A 25,534-nucleotide genomic window follows, 5' to 3' on the forward strand; every position below is an offset into this window, starting at 1 on the left:
AACGTAACTCATCTGAGTTAGATGATGGCTGTATTCAGGTCAATATTAGTCGAGAGCTATTTATTTCATGCTTTGCATTATAACAGTATTTACCACAAAGTATCGATATTTAATGCACTTCCTTCCAAAGAGGAATGTTTTTCTTCCTGATCACGTGAGGGAGGATTGAGCGGAAGAATAGCTGGATCTAAACCACAGGCTGGCTGGCCCAGTGGTCCACGATTGCTGCATCCTTTGAGACCCCGAGCAAGTCTTGTACACCAGCACTTCCAACACCGATTACTTGAAGTTAAACAGCTGAATATGTAGTTAGGCGTGGGATGGAAAAGAAGGACTGAGGGGTAGGAGTTTAGGCTGAGCTGGCATTCAGTTGCCATTCCTTCTCTCTTTCTTTTTACCATAGCTTAATCCTTTGTGGTCTTTTGATCCAATTCTGTGTTTTAAAAGATTTTCTCCCTAAAAAGAATTCCCTGTGCTCTGTTCTGATCCCCAGTGCAGGAGATGGCTCTTATGCAACATATAGTTCTATACTTTTTCATTATAAATTTTTCTTTCCCTTTGTATTCCTGCCTTTTATTCACCTGTATTTTTTCTTACTGTCTTGTGTTTTTTTTTTCACATTTTTTTTAATATAGTTTTTTCAGTGATTTACTTGATTCCTATCCAATTCCTGTTTTGCTGTATTTTTTGGTAGAACAGAAACCGAATAAGTCTAAACCACACATATAGGCAAACCCAGCCTGCCTCTTCCTGTTTGTCAGGGTGTTATTTTTTTCTAGGGTTCATCTGTATATTCCAGAAAATTACCAATTCTGTTTTTGTTTTTGTTTTCCAGCTGAAATGCTAAATGTGATCCCAAACCTTGAAGTATTAGATCTCTCTATCAACAAACACATTGGCTGCAGCATGAAGGTCATTGCTCAGGATCTGAAAAATGTGCCAGGCCTCAAAGAGTTAAACTTGCACATGTGTGGATTAAAGCAAGACAGCCTCCAGGGCTTAGGTTAGACTTTACATTCAGAAAGACTTTCATTCTGAATAAACTGTACATCTGAAACCCATTTAAGAAAGGCAATGAGGTGGGGTTTTGCCGAAGGTTTGGCAGTATTAATGGGCACTGGTTATTTGCTGCTTGAGGATTGATAAAAGACTGCAGAGACTTTCAGCAGGAGTAGCATTTATCTTCCCTGAGCTCAAGCTTGCAAAAGTCAGTGGGGAGGGTCACCTTCCATGCCATTTATCTGAGACACATCTTAGGGTGGATTAATGGCCCTCTGGACATGCGTCCTCTCTCTCCAGACAGAACATAGGCAAGGGCACAGACAGGCTAGCTAACTTTTAAAGAACTAATCCTGCTCTCAGAGGGGAATCCAAATTTACCATTTTCACTTAATGAGCGTCCAGTGAAGCCATATGAAATGGGCTTATTATCTGTGGCTCTCCCTAGCGGAGGTCTTGTCCGTAAGACAAAACAGCTGGCACCAATTAGCACTTCCAGTCATCATTTCAGCAAAATGTTTACTGAATGGATCTGGGGGATGAATTAGCCTCACCTTCACCTGCTCTTTTAGAGGAGAAATGAGTTGCATGGATGCTTTGCAGTATTACTGTATGTCTGCTGTGTTTATACATTGAAGCTTAGTGTAAGAGCTTTGACTTCAATAGCTTGTGCAAACTTTGACATTAAAGTAAATAAATGCTAAAGCTGTGATCTGTGCTATTGCAGCAGCCAGTGACCAGCATGTTGCCTTTTCCATTTCAGATGCTGCCTTACAGCACCTTGCAGAGCTAAGAAAATTAGACATATCATGTAACAAAGAGATTGGTGGTAGCTTCAAAGACGCAGCAGCTCATTTGGCCAACTTGAAAAATCTTGAAGTCCTTGATCTCCACCAGTGCTGTGTAACAGAAGAAGACGTGACTGTTTTGTGTAAGGACATTTTAAGGAAATTCTTTACAAATGTATGGTTCTGACTTCTGAAAATATCTCAAAGACATAAGAGATTCTGCCTAACCTAGTCTAACAGATCTCAGTACAGTTTTTGTTAGGCAGTTCTGGAAGTGCTTTATTTTTAAGTTATTGTACACTCGCTAAAACAAATAGAGAATAATCACATTAATATAGTTTCAGTTAGCAGCGACGACTTTTGGAAATAACCCCCATCTCATTTAATGTTAAATTCTCTACTTTTCTGTCTAGGATTTCAACCAGGGAAATTTCAACAGGAAGCTGTGTCCTGACAACCTTCCATACACTGTGTAATACCTAATTTCTTAAACATTCCTACTGAAAATGTCAAGGCTGTTCGTGGAGTAAAACATTGCTCATCATACCTTTGAGTGTCAAAACTTGGCCTTGACTTTTGGATTGATTTATAAAGAAAAGTAATGATGTCAGTCAAATTTATAACTACATATTTGTCCTAGATCAGTGGCTGTCTAACAAATATTTCATGTTTTCAAAGCCCAGGTGATACCTTTACTCTCCAGTCTTCAAGAGCTGAATTTATCCTCGAATAAAAATGTAGGAGTCTCATCTGCTCCTCTTCTTGGCAGACTCAGATTTTTACCTAAATTGAAATCTGTGTCCATCAGCAATTGTGATTTAGGTGAAGAGTCCTTTTCATCACTAGGTAAGAATGTTTTTTTAAACTGTGTCTATCCTCAGTGTCTTGTTGTGTGACAAAGATCTTAATTCTGTTGGCTGAACTCCAGAGATAATGGTTATGTTATACTACGTGCCCTGAGTAGAAAAGTAATCGTCTCTGCTCTGGTTGCCTTGGGATGAAACCAGTGCTTCGTGGGATCTGGTTGCAAGGGGAGATCACTGTATGTCTTCCCCCGTTACACCTGCCTGGATGAAGTCATTTGAGTCCTTTGTCTGACAGTGAGCTTTCATATAGTGCCTAACATGGGAAGAGGAGGAGGCAGAACAAGATTTTATATTATGCTGGAATTACAGTTTGGTTGTAAGACTGCATTTATTACATTTATAACAGAGGGATCTGTTAGTTACTGTGCATTGTGCAGTTCTGGTATATTTTGTGCTGTTTATTGGTGACATTGAAACCCCACAGTAAAACTTGACTTCCTTCAGCAGAAGCAGTATCAAGCTAAACTGTTGTGAGGTCCCCACAGGAAGAGCACGATATTTATATCGTTGCAATTATGTAAGGATGACATCACGGAAATCAGTGCTGTCGAAAGATACTGTGCATTTCACCTTCCCAGGTGAATTACAGTAAAAAATTGCTGGTTTTAAATTGATTTAAAATGTTGTAAAAATGAGCAGTTCTCCTAAATAGACCTCAGTGGGACAAGGTTGAGCCAATAATGTAAAGAGAAAGGCAAGAAAACTGTTCAGAGTCCTTAAGGATTCTATAGACAGGACTTTGTTATATCGTTTAATGAGAATAGGAGGTATGTTTTGGGGATTTGGGGGGGGGATGTTGGTCTGACTTTTATTAAGACAAAATAAATCATTCTAAGCAGAAGTAGGCAGCCTTTTAGGAGCTTATTTGCAGGTGAATTGCCGGTGAGATGTCTATTGAGGCCACATTGTTTTCTCTTACTAAGCAGAAGTTGCTGGTCTTAATCTTTTCAGCTGAGGCTGCCCTTCACCTTCCTGAACTGGAGATATTAGACCTTTCTTGGAATAAGTGCGTTGGTGGCAACCTAAAGCTGCTTTTGGGAGCACTAAAGCTTGCAACAGAGATTCAAGTGTTAAGACTGAGCAGCTGTAACTTGGTGGCGGAAGATTTGGCACTTCTAAGTACGTATGACATGGTATTTACTAGCAGTCAAGGAGCTGGTGCATGTAGACCACAATTCAGAAGGGACTTGTTCCATGTGCTGAGCACGTTTTTGCATAAATCAAGTGAAAAGATGGAAAATACAGCAGTATTTTTCCCGGAAAGGGTTTTCATTTTGCTGAAAGCTGTGTGCCCTGTTACATGCACAGTGCAAAAACTGAAAATGATAAAAATGCAAAGAATCACCCTCGCAGTTTTATGTATTAATACAAAACTGCAGCACGTGGAAAAAATGTAGGGTTTGAGTCTGTTTTTTATATCAGATGTTTAAAGCTGCCTCTGAGGAGTTTTATTTTGCTCAGTTGCTCTTTTTGGGTTGGTAATTTATGAGAAATATACATGCTGACAGCTAGTAAAGCAGGCACTACCAGCTCTCAGTCCATTAGGTATGTTTCTAGAGTCAAACTGTTGTGGGAGAATTAAAATAGAAATATTTAACCTACTTCTCAGCAGCTGCTAAGAAACTCTGGAAAATGGGAACCCAATGAAGGAATAAATTTCAGGATCCTTTTAAAGAAACCTATATATTTTAAAGCTATCCCTGTGATTCTGTGGGCCTGACTCATGGGTTCTGAGTGTCTGAAATTGGCAATAGTTGTGCAATAGCTACTGAGGCCCTGTAATCTGGAGGCTGGTGGGATAAAGCCTGAACATTTTTGACTTTACAAACATCACCCTTGATGGGTGGCTCTTTTACCAATTTTACATTAATGATCCCAGCTCCCTTTAGGGTATATTAGGTCCATTACCCTCCCATAGTGAGAGGTGGATGTTGTAATCATGCAGCCTTACAAAGTTTTGCTTTTCTCTTTCTAAATCTCTCTGTATAGCCTGCCTACCTATTTTAATTAGCAATTCATATAACCTCCAACTGACTCAAAGGTGTTCAGGTTGCCATACAATTTTAACCTGACACTTTTGTTCCTTTTGAATGGTCTGTGTTTTAAATATTGTACACACCTTCAGCTGCGATAAAACGGTCTTTCTGAGAACAACAGCAAGCGATTGGTACGTTGTATGTTGCCAAGGAGTTGATTCTTGCTGTTTGACTGCAGAAAGGCTCTAAATAATATGGTATTAAAATACTCCTCTTCTTACTTATAAGCTTTTAAAGCAATTGCTAGGAGGTATTGATTGTGTTTGTGTGTGTCACTTCTTGCAGCGTTGCTGACGCAGGATGGCCATCTAGCCAGACTACGGAAGCTGGATCTGAGTTATAATAACAGCGTCTCTGACGAAGGGTGGATGGTTTTCTGTCACGGCTTAGCAGCATTCAAAGAACTCTCAGAGCTGGATGTCAGCCTTCGCCCCTCGTCCTGCCGTGACTGTGGGACGTGGTTCAGTGAGCTGCTAGCAGCACTGACAAAGCTGCCTGCATTGGCAGAGCTGGGGATGCAAAGATGGGTCCTTTCAGAATCACAGCGGCAACAACTGGAAAGCTTTAATCAAGACAACAAGAGAAACATTCGTTTTGACTGCTGATGGAGGTTGGAGGTTTCTGGAAAGCCTTTCACAAGCAGCATATGAACCAAGCGTTGTGTGTCTTTGACTTAGAAAACTGCCCAGTTTTGAGTAATCTCTTCTCATGAGAGCTCTTGAAATAGTTCCAAAATTATATAAAACAGTTATTTAACCTTCTGCATACATAGATCCTTCCATTTATTAACGTATTCTTTCAGATTCTCTGAGCCATGCTTACGCTGCTATGGTGACACTACTATATATGCCTAATCTCCTTGTGAATACTACAATGACTGATGGCAAAAGAGCAATGACGATTTCAGACAGACACACTGCAGGCTTGCCAGTGGAAGGAAGTGGCTGGGGTATGCACTGGTGCAGACGGATGGGCAGTGTGATTATGGCCTCATGCCGATAAGGAAAATGACTCTAATGTAAAGATACTTGAAACCTCTATGTTTTAAAATTTGGTTTCTTCTTCCCCAAAACTTCTGCCCCTTTATGATAGCTTTAAAGCTACGTACTTGTGAGATTTGGAAAGCATCCCAACAACCCAGGATTATATATCAGTCCATTAAGAAGAATACAGAAGGAGCTGTTCTGCCTCTGCTCTGGCCCTCAATGCCATCTGATAGTGTAGATGAGTTCTGCATACAAAATCAGCATGAAATCAAGGTAAGAAATGGTTGATTGGTGTCTTTGCAAGCCTTGGGCAAAGAAAATGCTGCAGAAGGTTAGATCAGATATGTTCTGCTATTTTTGTAAGGATTTGGAATACAGAGTAATTCATAAGCATTCTGGATTAGGCTATGAAAAAATTTCAGGATACTTCAGATGCTCCTTCACATCCTGAGGTGTTCCGTCTTTAACTGGGTTGAGCTCCCTGCACTGAACCTTTTATGAAATGCAGCACAAAATCAGACCTCGAGACTGAGGATTCTGATCCCACATTTATCAAAGCCAGTAGGAGTTCTTGGAGTGCCTTCATGCTCTCTGCATTCAGGATTAATCCATTAGCCTTTAAAACACATTGTGACATAAAACGTATTCTTTCTCTTACCCTAAACATGGAGGAAACAAAGCCAGGGAAGCAAAGGCTATTAAAAGCCCAGGGCAGCTTCTAGCTAGGAGCAGAGCATCCTCCTTTGCACCCAACTGGGGTCCATACAAGTGGCTCCTCTTTTTACGTTTGATAATTTCTTATTTGGTGTTTATTGGATTTGCTTACACAGAACCAAATTCTGGCGTACTGACTTGTGTCATGGAGCCTGTTAACTCACACATGAGCTCCAAGTCTGCAGTGGGATTATTCATTGGTAAGGTATTTTAGGAAGTAAAGATATTGGATCTGCCCACTGAGTGAGGAGTCTTAGAGAAATCCTGAGGCAGCCTGAGGGATAAAGTACTGCTCAATTAGCCCTGAGTATGTCTACATGCTGCAGCAGCCTCCTGGAGGAGAGGCATAACAGGACCGTTCACTGGCACTTTCCTAACTTTTAAGGACCCCTCAGCAATTCCTCTCATGCAGATGTAGGTCAATATTCAGCTTTCAGCCTGGGTGACCCTTCCAACACCAACTTCTGACTGGTCAGGGCTATAAGCAGCAGCTAACCATGTTGCGCTGATAGCCCTTCGTTGTTTAATCCTTGATTTCACACGAGGGTCTCCCTGGACTTCTGGTTCCAGTTTCAGTTCCACTGAGACGAGCACTTGGCTCCCCCAGCTCTGAGGGCTGTGAGAGGAACTGGAGTGCAGTGGTCAGAGGTAGTAGAGAATTGCTGCAAAATAGGATCAGCTGCAGATATGTTCAACCTCACAGTGAAGCAAAGAGCCCCTATTTCATACAGAGCTAATGAGGGAGTCTTTCAGTCACTCAAGCCAGGAGAATTATTTTCATGTGGAAATACTATCACCTCTGTTTAACACCAGCATACCCAAACTCCTAATCACTTGTCTTCCTGTGACTTTCCCTCTCAAATCTGCCTTTGGTCCAACTGGGAAAATGATCCTCTGTCTGTTCTTTGGGAATCTCTGTGAATCACTCCTCTGTCACTTGAACCTCTCCATCTAATTCAGACTGAGGTGGGCCTCACTGCTGGGCTTGCTTGCTGTGTTATACTTGGGTTCCTCATTCTCAGCTCCAGGGCACAGTACAGACTCACTGTTGGTAACCTCTCCACTTGCTTTTTTGGATCCCCTTCTCAGTCCTTCACTCTTTCATGATTCTGTCATGCCTATTCTACCACTAAAAAGCTTTTATTAAATCACTTCTATTACCCTGTCTATCTGCCAGTCTTCCTGGAAATCTCTCTTCCAGTGTTTTCCTCCTCAGCAGTCTCTGAATCACGCTTTTCTCTGTGCCTCTTCACCTTCACTTAAGGTGAAAAAATTTCGTAAGACACCTCCAGACAGTCAAAACAGTATTGGTTACCTAGTAAGATGGAAAACCAAAACTGAGCAATCACACTTTTCTGCACTTAAAAGTCCCCAGTTCTCTCCTGCCAGCAAGCGTATTACTGAGATTTCAGTATCAACAGGTTCAAGAGCCAAACGGCAATGAGATCCACGCCCTGGATGCGGATGTAGCCATGGCACTCAGAAGAGCGTGACCTGGAGCAGAGCTCTAGCAAGAGCTGAGTCTCAGTGACCCTGCCTTCACCACCTCCTTCAGGGTCCCACCAACTTCTCTTTCTCTGAGGCAACGCAGGCACAGGGAGGGAGAGAAGGACTGAAGTTCTGACCTGCCAATGAAACTAAGTAGGGGTTCTGCTCCCACCCGCTGCTGCAGTTTGGATCTGCGCCGTGGCTGGTCCTAGCTCAGCTCTGCGCTGAATGGATGTTGCAGATGGAACTCTGTAGGGGTGTGAAGAGTGACTGAGCAAAGAATAAAAACTAGGCAAGAACAGTGGATGTCTAACAGGTCACTGGTAGTCCTAGGAAGTGCTGTGGAGAGGTATGTTTGCATATAAATTCGGCATGCTAGAATCATTGCAGAATACTGCATTCTGCAAGCTCACTGTTTTCACATAAACCCGTTGTACACAGGCGTTTTGCAAACTGTCACCAAGCTATCTCAGAGACGAGCTATAAAGCTAAGGATTTGACAGCTTGCAGTCATTCAAGGTACTATAACTGCAGAGTGTCAAAATGTTAGGGAACATTATTGCAAAAGCGTAGAAATGCTTTTAAAACAGCTCTTTATCCTCTTGCAAGGTAGAAAGGTACTGCAGACTGTGGTGCAAGTGTTTATGTTCTGGCTGCCTGGAATCCTGCTCCGTATTTCCAAACAAGGTTTTGATAATTTATGAATGCAAAAGTCATTAAACAGCTGCTAGCATGCAGGGCTACAAGTATTGTTTCCTTCTAGGTACGGATGTACCTCACTGACTGGAAAACAGATTTCTCAGTATTGGATGTAAAATCCTTTGGAATTCAGAACGAACACTTCATTGCACCAAATTCCTGCAGATTAGATTAATTTCCAGTTAATCATCTGCCCCTATGCTTTGAGATAATGTATTCAGAATGAGAAATCTCAGAATATTTCAGCAGATTTGATATCTCCAGATTCAGCTGGAGCAAATGATGACAAAAGAACTAAAACAAGCTTCAAAAAAAATAGTTTTCATTGTAACACTCACTGATTGAAATGCTTTAATACTACCGCTTGTCTCCTACTCACTTATCTCTGCTCACGTTTGCTCTTCTTGTAAATGAGAAGAGTTCTGTTCCAGTTACTGCACAAAGGTCATTTTTTGGTGTTTGCTTTTTTTCCAGGTTTCTCTTTTCCCTTTTCTTTTCCTTTCTTTTCCATTTTTTTGTTTGCTAGACTCTTCAATGTCAACAGAGGTCCAATCCCCTTCTTGGTCATCAACCCATGCCACAGATTCTGGATCTCAAAAAGAGAGAACAGTCTGGTTACATTGCGGAAAAGGGTAAAAGCAAACCGTTGTGTGGAGCAGTATTACTGGTGGTTATTCTTGATGCAAAAAGTCAGACACACCGTGGTCTCCAAAGCAGCTCTTATTCTGCATTCAACCACATTGTTTGCAGCTTGACTGACAGCCACCTGACTTCTTTTATTGTGTTACTCTTTCAAGAGGAATTCCTTACCAGGGAGGACACTAACACTGCAGTCCTCCAGACCCTCTGAGCAGTAAATGACTATGTCTACACATTTTCAAATGCCATCGCTTAGTTCAGAAGAGAAGTTTGGGAGAAACACATTAGTTCATGAAGAAATAGCAGACACTCCAGAAGGAGAGGAAGAATTTTAGTTTCAGAAGAATCAAAGGCTGAGTGTTTGCCCTTCCTTCTTGCCTCATACTTTTTTCTGAGTTAATTCATTCCATGGCCCATCGGGTTATATAAACTGATCTTCCTTCTGGGGAAAAAAAACAAACAAATGAACAAACAACCCCCCCCCCCCACAAAAAAAAGTGTGTTTTGTTCAATATGTCTGCACACTGTAACTTCAACTCTCTACAGTCAAAACACAGTCAACAAGAGTGGCAGTTAGATTTGTCTCTAAACAGTGTCTTGACTTAGAGGACCTGACTTGTTTTTAGGGGCAGTAACCATTCCCCTGTCGCTGCCCAAGCTCCATTGCAAGTTGCAAGGGCCATACTGCTGACTGTGACCTGGCGGGGCAGTGACAACCTTCTGCTACATTTCTGAAAGCTGCCCAGTGCTCTATTTCCTGGTGGTTCCCTGTGTTTTACCTTAACATGATCAGTTTTAGAAGTATGGCTCCACAGTAGCTGATGCAAACAATGTTTTAAGGTGTTTTTGATGTCGTGCAGAGTGCTCTGTAGGTTGTTCTACAAAGTATCTGATTACTAAAACCACCGCTGTGTGTGTACATTTGCGGTTGCTTTCTTAACGCAGGTACCTTCACGACCATGGCTTTTTTACGCTTTTGTTCCTGTAAGTACTCCAAGATAGCAGATGTCCCCTGACAGCACACTTCGATCGGAGGGTCTGTCATAGGGTTCCCGTCCACAAGGACCACCTCCAGCTGCTGCAGGCTGGCCAAATCCTCGGGCAGCTGGGACAGCTGATTGTTCTGGAGGAGCAGTTTCTGCAAACCTGAATACACAAAAGCAGAGAGCTGCAACACAAAGAACAGGAATGATGTGGAATGCAGGAATTCCTGCATTCTCCCAGTAAACAGCATATGGATGAGGCCCAAACAATTCAGTCTGTGTATGGTAAGAGTTTGTGTATTGAAAACTCAAAGTGCCTCTCCAAGAGTGGAAGGCTGGGACTGGGGCTCTCCTAGCAATGCACTAACTTGGCTAGGTGAAGACTTTCACCTGGCAGGCTGGTGGCCAAATCCAGCTTTCGGAAGCCCTGCTAACTGGTGCACTGGCAGCACTAGTGAACTCAGCCACACGTGGAGACGCACTGGGGAACTGGGGAAGATGGGAAGACTGGGGAGCAACCCCAGAAAGCAGGTTCCTCACCACCGCCCTGGGGTCACTGGTGCTGACCCATCAGGTCTTCTCCCATCAGGGGTCCGCTTGGAGCTTGGAGACACCCCGTCCCTGGGCTCCTGGGGTTGGGGTGGGTCACCAGGAAGGACCTCCTGTCTACTTGGCTTGGGCACAGCACTTCCCTCACCCTCCCACCTCTTAGCCTCTGTCCGGTTTGGCCCTTACAATTACTGGATGAGCTCTGCACAATGCACTGCATTCCTTCTCTCCCTCCTAACCCCAGAATGCTTACTGGTATTTGTGTCCTTAGGGCCACAAACACAAAGATTATTTTTCACCTTGTATCTGGCATACAGACTCTGGGAGCTCCTTAAGGAGATTGTTGTGACAGTCAAGTATTTTCAAGTGGGTCAATGAGCCGACCTCTGGGGGCAGGTATTCCAGACAGTTATTCTCCATATGCAGTTCTTTCAGATTCTGGAAAATATGTGCATATAACTTTTCAGAACTGAAGGATTTTTCCTTAGCTTGCTTTATAATTAATATGCAGAGAGTATCAGTAAGTGCAGAAGTAAGGTTTAAAAGCTGAGACACCGTTGGGATAACTACCAGATAGAGAGAGCGCGCATGAGTTTTAAACACTGAGTATTGATATTCTTCCTATTTTAACAGCCCTGGCCTGATGCTGTACCATGTACATAAAGAGATTAGGAGAACCTTCAGTCCTGCATTTGGGAGCAGCTGAAGTCCACAAAAGCGCCAGGCCACAGCAGCAAAAGATCTTCCCCCTTCTGTTGCTCCTACCTGCAATTTGATGATGTCTCTTGGCAGACTTGTGAATTTAATTCCTTTATTTTGTCCCAGGTATAACCTCTCTAACGATTCCAGGAGAAAGATTTCCATTGGAAAGATACTGAACTGGTTTTCAGACAGGCCAAGGCATTTTAAATTCGTCAGTTCTTGCATTTCCACTGGTATCTAGACAGTTGTCAAAAAAAAAAAAGATACAGTATGTCATTTAAATGGTAATCTTAGAGATTTTATTTTTAGGGGAAAATCTCTAGGAAAAAGCTGAAGGGCTGCACTACTGTTGATTGTTTCCTCTGCTGTAGAGATTTCTTATGGGGTTGATTTTACTCTTAGCAAAAACATTTGTCTACTTCTTCACTTCCTTTGTATGCTCAGTGCAGGGGAGAGTCATTTAAATGGATCAACTCTGAAAGTGGTTCTTTTGCATGAATTACTACTACTAAAAACACTTAAGAAAAAAATTGGCACTGATGGAAATCTCCTTGGAAAAAAAGGAGTTGTATTTACTTAAAAAAGGGAGGTGTATTCTCAGACCTAAAACTGAGTATGTCATGCTTATAACAGCACAACTTAGAGTGCATATCTGTTCATTATCAAACGAACAGCAAACGTTAACGACGTTAAAGACATTAACAATATCACATCCATCTTAAAGTTGCTCTCTGCTGTGGTTCAGTTTGTGATGCTTTGGTTGTACACAAGGGCATCTCTTCATTTTCCCATATACATGGAAAAAAGACGCAAAAAACCTGAAGCAGTCCCTTCCCTCCAGTCACTATTTCATCTTTACTATTCCATACAAAGGTCAGTGCTTCTACATTCTTGCTTCTCTTTCCCTGTCTGAATACTCAGATGTTAGTAATAATGAGTTACCTATGCTCAGGTGTGTGCCAGGTGGAACACATCTCACTTTAGTAGAGAAAGGTGGGACTCAGCTGAAACGAAGAACTTAGACTTTGCAAAACGGGGGGGGGGGTCTCAATAAAATAAAAACAGAAACAAAGAAACAAATACCTCCTGTATTTGATTGTCATCCAGAGCCAATATTTCCAGGCTTTTCATAGTGCATATTCCTTTAGGAATTTCATCAAAGCAATTTTCACTCAGATCTAGTACCCTGACACTGGTTAATCTGGTGAAGGAGATGGGTACTGCGTGCAGTCCGGTGTTCCTCAGATAAACACGGGAAAGTGATGTCCAGCAGCGCATCTGGTATGGGAACTTCTCCAGGCTGTTACCAGACAATTTGAGATCTATCATTTCTGTAAGGTTCTGCAAACCTGGGGGAAGCTTGCGCAGGAGATTGTAAGACAGATCCAGCACAGCCAGCTTCTGGCAGTATTGCAGTGTAGGAGGAATGGAGGATAACTTATTAAAAGCTAAAAATAGCTTAACTAAGTTTGTCAACAAACCTACCTCTTGTGGGATGAGACTGATTAGATTTTCTTCCAGATCTATTATTTCTAAATTAGGAATTTGACAAACCTCAACGGGGAAAATTTCAAATCTATTTTTTCTGAGGTAAATTTCCTTGAGTTTTGTCAGCTTTGCTATTTCTTTAGGCAGACAGTGTAGATTGTTATCAGAAAGGCCAAGCAGTTCAACATGATGGAGGTACTTGCAGATCTGCACTGGGATTTCCTGCAAGTTTGTTTTGTAGAGCCTGAGCCGACGAAGGGACTGCAGGTTGCTGATAACCAGTAGTGAACTGTAAGAGAGGGGATTGTTACTTAAATCTAAGCTCAGAAGACGTTTCAGCTCCCCCAGTTCTTCACATATGTCCTGTATGTGATTCTGATCCAAGTAGAGAACCTTCATGTTCCTCAGGCGATTTATGGCTCGGGGGATGCTCACAATTAGGTTCTTTTCTACGTGCAGCTCCTCCAGACACTCTAGCCTGAAGACCTCTGGTGAAATGGTTTGCAGTTGCTTATTGGCCAAATCAATAAAAAATATCCTGTCTGTGATGTATGTGGGAAAAAGAGTTTCATTCTCCAGAGCTTCATTCTCTGGAGATTCATTCTCTGTTATTTCTTGTGCAGTCTGAACAAGGTCATCCTCAGAGCAGACAGGTTCATCTTTAGGGTAATGAATGTCCCTTGTGCTGGCGTCCACGCTCTCCTGAGACTCAACCATCTGTGCTCCTTATTTTTAATTTCATAAGAGAGAAAAAAAAAATAAAAATCAGCAGTACTCAAACACCTTCTTGCACTAAATAAAGACTGGAAGAATTTAGCATTTAGGGACAGGTTCTAATCATGGCTGTACCACTCCAAAACAATCTGCTTACATTCCTTGACATCAAGGGGATGTGTGTACAGCAGCACGGTGACTTGGAACCCAGCATCGCGACATGCCCCAACAGGGGGGTCAGAGGGTGGCCTTTGTGAAGTCAGTGGGGCTGGAGGAAGCATCTTCCTCGGTTCTTAATTTAAAAGTGCTGAGTTCTGTCTTCAGCTATGCTGACTGTAAAGCTGACAAGAGCCTTCCTATAAAAAGGTGCTACCTTCTTTTATAACACTCGGTAGTTTCTGAGCTGGAGAGACACCAGTAAGCCTGATATCTGATAACCTTTAAATTGCAGTATTTGGACTGTGAAAGAGTAAGAGGTGGAAAGGAGCGACCACCTGGCTGACTGTGTCTACAGGAGTGGGTGGAGGGCACCTTTTGGCTGACATTTAAGATAAACTGAGGGAGGAAGGAGAGGTTGAAATCAGGAGGCAACCATCAGTCACCTCCTACCTGAGGCCCTTCACATTCCCCAGGTGCTTTCCCCAGGTCACCAGAACAAGGAGGAAGAACTGAAACAACGGGGTGGGGGAGACCAATGCAAAGCTCTGCAGTCTCATTAAGGCACTGTATGAGGGCATTTTCTTTTTTATTAGCTCTGAGTTCAGCGTTCTGGAGTGAGTCCTGCATCTTGTCGGGTGAGGAGAAAGCGTGATCCCAGCTCAGCCCTGGGTTTTACTGGGGTCAGTGGAAGGATCTCCTCAGTGGAAAGGACAGGCTAGGGCACCTCCCAAGTAACTGCTTATCCCCATAGCTACGCTAACTTGTGCCAAGGCTCCTCGGAGGACACAGGCATGCCGCTGACTAACACATTCTGGGGCTAAGCAAGCCCGGTGTGATGGGCAGTGTGTGACGGTGACGCTGCCCCTGCCTGGCCTTCAGGCCTCTCCCCGCCGGGGTGGGACTGCTGCCAGAGCCCTGAGGGGACACCGGCGGCTGTGGCCTCCTCCTGCGCCTCTCACCCACGGGCAGGCTGAGGCTGCCCCCCGAAAAGCGGGCCAGGACGCTCCCTTGGATATCGGCTCTGTGGTAACGGGCCCAGCTCATGGAGCGGGTGTGCACGGGGAGGGTGCTGAGGAGCCGGGAGCAATGGCGGGGCCGGGCAGGGCCGGCTGCCGGGGAAGCAGCGGCCGTGGGGATGTGCTTGCTGGGTGTCACCAGCTGTCTGGCAGCCTCGCACCCTCTTATGGGCTTTAGGGGGACTTGTAATGGCCATAGATGCCTGCATTGTACTATCACCAGTAATTCAGGGGCTTGTATCTTTTTGTGTGGATGCTGGAACCTAGCATTTGTGAAGAGCAGGGTGCTGTGGTGCTCGGTGTGAGCCCGCTGTTCAGGCGGGACACCCGAGTCAAAAGGTGCCTCCTGTAGCTGCCACGTGCACCCCAGGCCCCTTTCAAAGCTGCTGCTTTTGTATCCAGATCCCAAGACACTGGGGGCAGGAGGGCAGTTTGCTGCGGGCCTTGCAGCTTTGCTGCTCTCAGTGAGGCTGAGACTCCTCCCAAAGCTTCCCACCTTCGTGCCTCTGTTTGGCCTGATTTTCTCAAGTAACTGCAACACGGTGGATTAGATTTAATCACAAACTGCAGGAAACAGTCCCTTTTACAAGGAGAAGGGATCTATCTATATGAATATTATGTCTAAAGGCTCAGATCCTCTGTGGTGGCAGATCAGGAATATATACACAAGCCCACGTTTTTTTCCTTCTTTTTTTTTTTTTCCCCTCCCTCTGTATGTCTGTATCTATCTGTTATTCTTGTGTTACATTCGAATAATTGTAACCCTTTTCAGCCCAAGCCCACTTTTATTGTTTTATATCTCCCAGCACAACAGAACTTGCGTCCATGGAGATGTTGCTAGGCTGCTGTAACGATGCAATAACAGTTTGTTTTATTTTCAAGCACTGTCATGTCAGTTCCTCCAGACCTTCACCAGCAGTATTTGCAGGCTTGTCAAAACCTGAGCCAACCTGAAAACCCTTTCATTGCTCGTGTGCTTCAAGAAGCTGATAAAAGTGATAACATGTAAGGAAATAACAAACAGCATTTTTCAGATTCTTCTGAACTCCTTAAACAAGAAGTGGGACAAGGAATTGAACAGTGAGAAAGTGTATGCAGTTTCAGGCTTAAACACAGATCACACTTAACATTTACTGTAGAAGTTTTGGTTTGACTCATCTTGAAATCATATTTCAGAAGTTTGTAGCTGTATATCCCTTCTGGACAGCTTTACAACAGTTAAATCAAAGGTGAAAAGGTACAGAATAGTGACTTTACATCCCTTAGAGAAGCCAAACCCAGTGTCTATAGTTATTCTAACTCCCTTCCTTTTGTCTTGCTCCTGTTTAAAAAGCCTCAGCTGCATCCGGTTAGCTTCCAGCTGGTAATGCTTTCCTGAACTGTCTCTGACAAGGTATAAACCACCCAAACTGTCTCTCTTTATGTGGCAAGATAGGGCTTCTTCTCATGGATGCTCTTGGGAGCAGGATTAATTGTCATTTGGAGAGAGAACCCAAGAGAAGACAGTGTAAGGTAGTGGTTTGTGTTAGCTTTTTATTTTGGGGGTGGGATAGAGTAGATAAAAGAAAGGTAGCAAGGTGATGATAAGGTAACCTCCAGGACAGTTTCTCTATTTTCATCTGCCCTCCCCTCATCTTGCTGTTTCCTGCTCTCTGTGTATGTGTGGTCTTGCAGCTATGCAGTGTCTTGAGAGTATCAAAATGGATAGAGCTTAGGTACAGGGTGAATCATATTGTCTGTTATGGCATTACCACAGCTACAGCAGCTAACTGCATGCAAGAGTACTAGTGAGGTTGCACATAGATACGCTTCTTATCTGGAGAGAGAATTCATTTTTCTGTATCATTTTCCCTCTCCTGATGTGCTTAAATTTTTGTGTTACAGGAAATGGACAAAAGGGATCACATTAAAAATAGCTGGAAATAATCATTTAGTGCCTGTGCAGAGAGTTACAGATGAAGATCTTCAAGTTCTTGCCTTTGTCTTACGCAGTTCTATATTTGTCACAGGTGAGTTTTTTTTTTTCCTTTCTGTGTTTGATGTGCTAATATTGTGGTGGTTCAACATCAATGGGGAGCTAAACATCATATAAAAAAATAAAAAACATAAAACATAGGCAGTCTTGCCTTCAGCCTTAGTTCATCTTTGTTTCTTTTTGTTCATAGATCAATTAATTGTAGGTATACATTTGTCTCATTCTTCATCTTTTTCAGGTTTGGATCTTAGGTATAATGTATTGACTGATGTTGGAGCAAAGCACATGGCAACATTCCTCCAGGTGCCAAAATGATGTTTATGTTTCAGCAATATGATTTATTTGGCTATGTTAATATTTCTGTGGTGTATTTGAGACAAGAATGCATTGGTTTGGCAGAATTCCACTAATTTTGGCTTTCGTATCCAAATCCATCCCACTAGAATTTCAGATTGCATTCTCTGGGGGACATTTTTAATTTCTGAGAGCAAAAGAGTTTGATATTTATCTAGGGTGTCGTGAAGAAGGAATGGTGGAATAAACCAGAGGGCTTTTAGGCTTACATTCAATTAAACTAAGGATGTAATGGTAGTGTCAAGTGTGCCAGGGCCTTTGTTTCAGATACTTTATCCTTTCTATTAGCCTTTCTGTGGTTCTAAACATAGGAAGCTTTAATGTTTCCTTTCTGTCATTGTTAGCACTTGAAATACAGACTGGAAGTGGTGAGTTTCCACTCTGTGCCTGTATTTCTAGAGCTCAGGGGAGTGCCTTCAAGTTCACAAAGTACCTGGAGGTCTACATCTGAGCTTAGCCACCTGCCTTGTTGGGTCATATGGGTTCCTAGGTGGCTATTGTAAGCCCCATGAGGATTTACACACTGCATGTTTTTCTGTCTCTCTCCTCTGATGTACTTTGGCATTCTCAAACCACTTCTCCAGATCAGGTTCTGTCTGTAAAGCAGTGCAGGATGGAGGTTGTAGGTATGTGTATGACACATCTCTTTTGAAAAGTTCAGGCATGCTCTAGAAAAGAAGTCTCATTGCTTTCTGCTGTATTTGCTCCTAAGGAAAACTCAACTCTGTGGTACCTTAACCTGATGTTTAATGATATTGGTACAAGCGGAGCAGAGCTGATAGCGAAAGCCCTCCATGTGAGTATTAGTCTGGGAGATTTAGACGTTGGCATCCAGTTTGATATTTTTTTGCTTTTGATGAACCGTACTAGTTGTCCTGCCAACATCAAAGTTGGCTGAAAGGGCCCTCTGTCTTCAGCCCATTCAGCGTTCTGCTGTAACACAGGGATTGCTTGTTTTCCCAAGGCAGCCTTCAGAAATCAGATTTCACGCAAGAGAAAGTTGCGCTGTGCTGCCATTAATACTTAATTATCACAACTATCGCTCTGGATTTTTCTGTGAGAAAAATGCTATGCTGTAAGTGGTATAATGCTATCAATATTTTCCTTTGAGTTGTTTTTTTTTTTTAATTTTGTATTACATTTGCCTGTACCTTGATGTCAATGCTAGTCTCAAGTCAAGATGTCTGAGACGTATTTTCAAAGCTTTGCCTCACAGCAACAGCACAAAAACATGTTAGTTGTTTTTAACGTGGTTTCCTAAGGAAATGAGGCTTGCATGTAATACTTGTTGTGTTTATGAAACAAGGCTCTCGTGCGCTCTTTCTTCCTCCTTCATAGTCTTTGAACTAATTTCAACTAAATCTGGGAGGCCTCCAAAACACTAAGGTTGTACGGTAGAGCTGTAAAACATCGGGCTTGGCAGCATCCCCCAAAGCTATTTGTGCAGCCCTGAAGCAGCATTTGCTGAGCTCATCCTGCAGGCAGGTGGCAGGACCTGACCTGGGCTCCCTGTGGGTGAGGGGGGAGGAAAAGGGGACCAGGGACAAGTGGAAGACATAAAAGCCATACAAAACCAGGCTTCGTTATATCTTCTGCTCACAGAACTACTTGTTTTTGTAATCTCTTACCTAATCAATTATAATCTCTGGTAAAGAGTACGGTGGTACCGAGGAATTAAAAATAGAAAACTGCTCTGCATTGCACTTAGGACTTCATCCGTTTAAAAGGTATTTTGCATCCATTGAAATTCTATGGAGAGTTGGGGAGAGCCGCTGACTTCCCTCAACCTCTGATCAGAACTTTCTACTGGCAGTCCTGCAAAGACTGATGCATTGATTTGGCTGTGTAAAAAAGTCCTACTGAAATTGATTGTCTTTGCTGGGCTTTGATTTCAAAGCCTCTGAGAAATACAAGCAAACTTCTGCTTTCTTAAAGGCGCTTTGTATTCTTGTTTAAGTGAGTTTTGGTATAGCTTGCATTTCAGTTGCCAATGTATGCAGAAATACCTGCCTGGATTATTTTCATGAGTGTGCAACTTGTAAACTTGCTTGGGAGAAACAAGTTTTCAAATAATTAAGTTTTGCTTCCAGACTCTTTATGTGCTTCTGCTGTGGGGAGCTTGCACCAGCTGCTTAGTCAGTGTTATCACTTGGGTGCAATTCTAGAGGGATGTTTGGTCTGTGTGGCAACTAGCAGGATTCACAGGAAAAAGGACAGTTGTTTAGTTGTTGTTCTTGTCGTTTGAAAGGGATTTTTTTTTTTGTCTAGAGGAATGAAACCCTTGTATATTTGAGAATGACTGGAAACAAAATAGGAAACCAAGGTGGAATGTACTTTGCTTCGATGCTACAAATTAATTCCACCTTAGAGAAGTTAGATCTTGGAGACTGTGATCTGGTAAGTAAACCAGTAAAATTGTCAGCAGTTACACAAGTCACTGTACGTGTCAGTGTTACAAAGATCCTGCAGTGCTTGCTTAGAGGAAGTGCCCTCTGTTGCCATTGAGTTTGCATCTTCTGATGGCTGGAGGTAACGCAATGTATAATAATGCAATGCGTGCTTGGAAAGGTGTGTTGCATAAAACTCTGAAGTCATAACCAATGATATATTCGAGTCACTGTCCCTGGGAATTCAGGTGCTTGGCTTTCACATATTCCAGCATTGTTTCTCTTGTTCATTTTTTGTTATGCTAAACCCTGTGTGATCCACACTGAAGAAGGGGGTTCTTCTAAAGCATGCAGTGCTATAAAGCCTGAAAGTCACCCTCCCCATAGCTCTGTTGCTCCTGTCAGAGCTCGACTCATAAAGGACTTAAGTGTGGCAGTGCTGAATTGAGTAGGAAGGCCCCTAATTTGATCTCAGATAATTTGCTGCCTCCAAGGTAGACGTTGAGACTCCCCCGAACTGCCCTGGGAAGGTCAGGAAGGTAGGAATGGCTCAAGGCACTAAACAGAGTGTTTCCCACTTCAGCCAGTAAAAACCATGGATGGCTTTAAACACCTTTGGGGTTACGGCAGCAGGTAACAACTGGAGCTGTGAACGTCCTCCAGGTGGTGTGTCCTTGTGAGGCAGCCTCAGCGGGGTTGCAAGGTGGCTGTGGTTCTTCTCCCTGCCTAGGAGAACTTGGTCCTGTGTCTCGCCTGGCAGGAGAATGCTCCGACCAAGCTAGAAGTGAAATTGAGGTGGGCTGCTCTCAGCCTTCTGTTAAAGCTGCTTGTTTCTCAGGAGAAGTGTACGTTGGGCATACAGAGTAAGCTGCACTGTAACATAACAGTTGTGGCCGTCACCTGGAGGTCGGATGCAAAACTTTATTATATTTGTTCACTGGAATTGCAGAATTTGCTCCCACACTAGAAGGGGGAATACCTTCCAGAAACTGCGGAGGTTATGGATACATAAACAAGGAAAGTGTTGCTGGAGTAAGATTTATTTGAACACTTAATATGTTTATGCTTGGTAGGAAGCTGACAGAGTTGTTTTAAAATGAAATAGCTTCAGGTGTAGACCAGCCTAATTGGAAAGGAACATAAATGCAAGGTAGTGACCAAACCAAGGAAATACAGAAATCCACATCGGCCTGTATTCTAGACTCTGACTACTCTGTACCACGTTAATTCACTTTTAGTACGCATTTATCTAGTGGATAAATGTTAGCTAAGACTTTTACTGAAGACCTTGGGGAACACACACAAGCTATATTTTGCTTCATAAATTGGGAAAAATGAAGTACAGGATTAATTAAATAGACAAAGATCTCTCTGAGATGCATTATTCTTGCTTTTTATTTTCTGACTTGCCAAATTTCCTGGTCATTCGTAGTTCTTAGTCTAATTCCATTCTGTTATTCTGCAGGGAGTTGGCCTGTAAGCGCTTGCCTACAGCACTTACATTTCTCCAAGGTACAGGGAGGCAGAAATTATAGCATTTCCAAGCAGAGCCCATTCAGTGTTTTTGACCTTCTGACGATCAATTCTAAGAAGTCGTGGTAATGTAGTAGCTCGATCTATACATTGGACAGGTTTATCTAAAGGGTTTGTTTATTTCCATTTGCAGGGCACGCAGTGTCTGATAGCGATAGCAACAGCCCTGACTCAGAACAAATCAGTCAAAGCAATAAACCTAAATCGTCCTTTACTATACAGCCAAGAGGTACGTTGGTAGACTGCAGTGCCAGCTCAGTCAGAGAGAAGCATAAGTAAAGTCCACGCTGATGTATTTATGGAACTAGACTACAGGACTCTGGGTTTTCTTACAAAGTGACGTAATAATTTTAAAAAAAAAAAAGGCATGTAGATTTTTTTATTATTTTTTTCTGCCACAAGTTTTGTGCCCTCACAAGCCACCCTTGTTTAACTAGGAGGCTAATTTTTTTTAATCTTAAGTGTCTTTCTTGGTATGTACGCGTATGTTAAACAATGGGCTAATGGAGATGACTCTGTATTACTGAACGCGGTATTCCTTCCGCTGCCAGAGCATAGAGAATTTTATGCATCAGTCAGCAAACCGAGGGATAAAAGCTGTTTAGCAGAAACGGAGGGGAAGAACAAAAGGCTGCTTTTTATCTGAGCAGTGTGGTACATGGGCAATTGCCAGAGGCTGCAGCCTAACGAAGAAAGGCATACTTTAACAATATGCCACATTCACTGCGCTGTGTGGTTTTGTTGTTTCACTATGTGAACTTGAAGCTTGAATTTAACAAGTGAATGAACCTCAATGTGAAACCTATGCTGCATTTGCGATCCAAAACAAAGACACAGACCTGCCAAAACAATCAGGCGCTGGAAAGAGAATCAGTAAGGCAGTGTCTGCTGGGGGCAGCACCACGGGCCACTGGATGGGTACTTGTGCACAGAGGTGTGGGCTTTCACCTGCAGGCATGCAACTGCTGTGAACGGCTGCTGGTCCTGCTGAAGCCTTGGCCACAGAGCTGGTTCTGCCAGGCTGGCAGCACTTTTCAGCTGCCTGTGATGCATACCCCCATTTTCCTGATGGCAAGATAACGTAATTAAACTGTCACGAAAGCCAGATCTTCCCATATCCCAAAAGTAATTTTAAGAGTTTAAACAGATTATAGTTGTTTCTTTTCTACAAGATGGGTTTGATCTGCCTAAGTATAGTTTTACAAGTAAATTTAAACTACTGGTATTGAAAGTAAAGGCCTAGTCTGCATCTGTGAGAGTTTCTCTTTGAGTTCCCACCTTCAACCTGATCATCTTCTGAGGCCTCTGGATTGCTCCCTTATTTTTGACTCAAAGAATTCACTCGGTTTTTTTTGTAACCAAATGTGACAATATCAAAATGAATTTACTGTGCCTTACAGTGACAGGGCATATTTTTCCCCACAGCAATTCTGTCTCTTTTCATGAAATAAGAGTGTCATGACAAAATGTTTGTAATGTTAGTGAGGGCTGACTCAAACATAGTTTTTTTTAAAAGCAATGTCTGGGAGGGAAATTGATTAGATATAATGATTCAAGCACTGATGCTCCTGATATTTGTAGGGATGTATATAGCACTGTAAGTCTGCAAATACTTTTGTTATTTTTCACCTTTTATGAGTTCTAATAATACATTGTTTCCTTGCTATTTTTAATATGAAGTTGTAATTACAAAATAGCACGCTACTGATGAAAAAGTTTTGCTGTTGTGCATCTCTTACTGAAGCAAGACCATATCTTATTCTAAAATAGTTTAATAAAACTTAGTGTATACTTCTAGGAAGAGACCACAGTCCATGTAGCTTCGATGTTGAAAAATAACTCTTCTCTTGTGGAACTACATTTATGCAAGCACGAAATTAAAAGCTTTGGTGTAGAGCGACTGTGTGAGGCATTGTATGAAAACTGCAGTCTGAGATACCTTGATCTTAGCTGGTAAGAGTTACTACATGACATAGCCTTGACTAACATTAGACACTCATTTTCTTAGCATTTTTTTAAAAAAAAAAATATATATGCATAATGTCTTTCAGTAATAGGATAACTCGTGATGATGTGAAATTTTTGGGAGAACTACTAAAACGGAACCAAACCCTGGAAATACTAGATCTTAACTCAAACCGAATAGAAGATGACGGAGCCGTCTACTTGAGCGAAGCTTTGGCTTTGTACAACAGGACTTTTCAGGTGTTAGTATTTACGTAACTTCCCCCTGGGGCTGCAAGCTTATAACCACTCAGGGTAAAAGGAGCCCAGACTTTGCAGTGGCTGAATTGACACGAAAATCATGTATTTTTCTGTTTTGATTGGTAGCATAAAAGTCAGGAAGTTCCAAAACTTTTTGGTCCAGCTGAGAAGGAAAAAAATGTGAGCAACAGATTGCGTGGGGTTCATTTGCCTAAGCATAGGTGTCTCTGCCATTTCAGGTGTCCTGAGGCCTGTGAGAGATCCGCAGGGTGCTGCAGGGAAGCCACACAAGTTCTTTTGGAGACCTGCAGCTGGAGGCTAGGCAGGGCATACTGATGCGTCTTACGTGGCACGAGAGGCTTGTGTTTAGACAACCGAATGAAGCCGCCTGTAGCTTCACATGACCGATAGGAGTAAAATGCTAGGCCAAGAAATGCCGTGCAGGCCATAGTGCTGATGCTTCATGTTCGCCTTCCCTGCCTGTACTTGTTCTGTTCATCTTGGGTCCATTGCTGCGTGTAGCCTGATAGATGCTTGTTCTTCTATCTTTGGGTTTTGGGTTGAAGCTTAGATGGGTTTTGTAGAGGGTCTCGGCATCTTGCATGCGATTCGCAGCTTCTAGTCACTCTAAGGGGGATGAGGGAGGCTATGGGATCTGCTTTGTTCTTAAAGCATAGGTCCCTGTGGTGCGCAAGCGTAAACAAAGCAGGATCTGTAGGGCTCCAGAATTTTAAGATAATCAGATTCCATGCAGGGATAAGGCTCTATATTTGTTGATTCTGATCTTCAACAGATAAGAAAATCCTCTGTTGAAGTTAGCTTCCGGGTGAACCCAAAAGGGCTGTAATCTCTCCATCGGGGTGTATTTTGTAGCCCGCATTAAACCGTGCCGGCAGGATGTAAAAGCTGATCAAAGGTGTTACCTGAAGCCATTAGTTTTAAGTAGCAGACTGAGGAGGTGGTGGCTGCTAGGTGCCTCTGAAAGCCTTCCAGGTTCACTAACATAAAAATAACTGCCGGTCCGCGAAGATCAAAGCTTAGCCTGGCTCCGTGCCAAGGCCTGGGCTTCAAAGCACACTAAAGATGAGACGTGGCCACCACACAATAAGTCACTGACACTGGAGAACTAAATAGTGAACAACCTGGCTGTGTGAGTCACGGAAGTGCCTTAAGAAATAGCACAATTCCATGGCCCAAGCTGCCTCTAGCAGCCTGAAGAAGGTTTTATAATAGGACTGGACTTAATGCAAGTATCTCACTGCATTATTAATAACAAGTATAGAGTTTCATTATACATATAACTATATAAAATCTATAGTAATATAACTTAGTAAAAAAAATATTTTTAACTATGATATGGGAATTGAGTGGTGTGGCACATCTGCATAACTCTTTTCTCTGTTTATTAGGTTATCAGTAGTAAGCAACAATATAAGTGGCAAAGGCCTCGTCGCTCTTTCACAAGCAATGAAAACAAACATGGAACTTTCCTATATTTATATCTGGGGGAACAAATTTGATGATGCCACCTGTATGGTAAGTGTTTGCTTCTGAACTCTTCTGAGAGTTTTTTTTCTTAACTGTTTTTCCCAGCCACTGGGAAGAAGCACTTAGTGAACAAGATGTTTTTTTTTTAATTAAATCAAACATATTATGATGCTACTGTAGCAAGTCACCTGATATCAGCATACTGAAACAACCAAGTACTTGACTATTGTGTTATACCTTCTAGATCCTTCCTTGTCAAAGTACAATATTATTTGTCAGATTTGTGGTTTTATTAATTGCAGGCATTTTCAGAATTAATTCAGACTGGCCGTTTGAAACCTGCTTGTACAGACGTGGAACCCTATGAAGTGGATGGGTACGTTTACCTTGCAGAGCTCTCCCACGGCCTTAAGAAGCATTACTACTGGACACCCAGTTGTGGGGAGGTAACGAACAAAGCTGCTAATGCCAGCCTGGCAGTTGGGGCTGTTTTGGAATATTTGTAAGGTAGAAGTAGCCTGAAGCCATAAATGCTTGAGGTTTTTCCACCTGGCTTCTAGTGAAATGGATGACATCATACTTACTGCAGGTTGTTTCTTTAGAGTCTCTAGTCTAGGAGTCTAAAAACACTTGGAAATGATATTAGAGATGAGATATTGAACCAGTAGCCATGAAATTTGTTACTAAATAATACCCAATCTATTAAAAGCCTATTAATATGAAAATGCGTTAATTCTGCTAGTCATTTCTGTTGCGTGTGCATCTC

At 42.6% G+C, this 25,534-nt stretch overlaps 3 protein-coding genes across 17 annotated transcripts in view; 2 read left to right on the forward strand and 1 right to left on the reverse strand.

Annotated features, from left to right (window-relative positions):
- Nucleotides 1-5,294, forward strand: part of LRRC31 (leucine rich repeat containing 31) — a 42,614-nt gene extending 37,320 nt beyond the window's left edge. For all 3 annotated transcript variants that reach the window (XM_067002411.1, XM_013174689.3, XM_048059433.2), the window contains 5 exons: nt 836-1,003; nt 1,763-1,930; nt 2,466-2,633; nt 3,605-3,772; nt 4,975-5,294. In XM_067002411.1, coding sequence (XP_066858512.1) covers nt 836-1,003; nt 1,763-1,930; nt 2,466-2,633; nt 3,605-3,772; nt 4,975-5,294 — 992 coding nt within the window. The remainder of the gene's footprint in view (nt 1-835; nt 1,004-1,762; nt 1,931-2,465; nt 2,634-3,604; nt 3,773-4,974) is intronic.
- Nucleotides 5,295-5,810: 516 nt separating this feature from the next.
- LRRC34 (leucine rich repeat containing 34) lies at nt 5,811-25,473 on the forward strand. Of its 10 annotated transcripts, none has more exons than XM_013174694.3 (11): nt 13,471-14,017; nt 15,709-15,831; nt 16,711-16,835; nt 17,040-17,104; nt 17,868-17,951; nt 19,424-19,552; nt 21,209-21,304; nt 22,874-23,028; nt 23,127-23,282; nt 24,690-24,816; nt 25,071-25,473. In XM_013174694.3, exons 1-11 carry the CDS (start codon nt 13,872-13,874, stop codon nt 25,272-25,274), a joined length of 1,410 nt encoding a protein of 469 aa, XP_013030148.3. In that variant the 5' UTR covers nt 13,471-13,871; the 3' UTR covers nt 25,275-25,473. The 10 variants fall into 10 exon arrangements, with proteins under 10 accessions (XP_013030152.3, XP_013030148.3, XP_066858514.1 ...); XM_013174695.3 differs by lacking the exon at nt 13,471-14,017 and adding an exon at nt 14,425-14,445; XM_067002415.1 differs by lacking the exon at nt 13,471-14,017 and adding an exon at nt 14,460-14,861.
- LRRIQ4 (leucine rich repeats and IQ motif containing 4) lies at nt 8,510-13,916 on the reverse strand. Of its 4 annotated transcripts, none has more exons than XM_013174679.3 (6): nt 13,809-13,916; nt 12,533-13,662; nt 11,513-11,686; nt 11,047-11,185; nt 10,165-10,361; nt 8,510-9,162 (listed from the first exon to the last, which is right to left on the reverse strand). In XM_013174679.3, exons 2-6 carry the CDS (start codon nt 13,652-13,654, stop codon nt 9,022-9,024), a joined length of 1,773 nt encoding a protein of 590 aa, XP_013030133.3. In that variant the 5' UTR covers nt 13,655-13,662; nt 13,809-13,916; the 3' UTR covers nt 8,510-9,021. The 4 variants fall into 4 exon arrangements, with proteins under 4 accessions (XP_013030133.3, XP_013030132.3, XP_013030137.3 ...); XM_013174678.3 differs by having other exon boundaries at nt 8,511-9,168; XM_013174683.3 differs by having other exon boundaries at nt 9,024-9,162; nt 10,165-10,383.
- Nucleotides 25,474-25,534: the final 61 nt, after the last annotated feature.

The sequence above is a fragment of the Anser cygnoides genome, chromosome 9 (genome assembly GCF_040182565.1).
Source record: "Anser cygnoides isolate HZ-2024a breed goose chromosome 9, Taihu_goose_T2T_genome, whole genome shotgun sequence".
NCBI classification, from domain to species: Eukaryota; Metazoa; Chordata; class Aves; order Anseriformes; family Anatidae; genus Anser; species Anser cygnoides.

Coding starts and splice junctions, on each gene's coding strand:
- LRRIQ4 (XM_013174678.3), bottom strand. CDS start 13,654: ATGGTTGAGTCTCAGGAGAGCGTGGACGCCAGCACAAGGGACATTCAT. Junction 11,687..12,532: donor ATGACAATCAAATACAGGAG/GTATTTGTTTCT, acceptor ACAACTGTCTAG/ATACCAGTGGAAATGCAAGA. Junction 9,169..10,164: donor AAAAAGCCATGGTCGTGAAG/GTACCTGCGTTA, acceptor TCTCTTTTTGAG/ATCCAGAATCTGTGGCATGG.
- LRRC34 (XM_013174694.3), top strand. CDS start 13,872: ATGCCCCAACAGGGGGGTCAGAGGGTGGCCTTTGTGAAGTCAGTGGGG. Junction 16,836..17,039: donor CAGTTCTATATTTGTCACAG/GTGAGTTTTTTT, acceptor CATCTTTTTCAG/GTTTGGATCTTAGGTATAAT. Junction 17,105..17,867: donor ACATGGCAACATTCCTCCAG/GTGCCAAAATGA, acceptor TTTGCTCCTAAG/GAAAACTCAACTCTGTGGTA.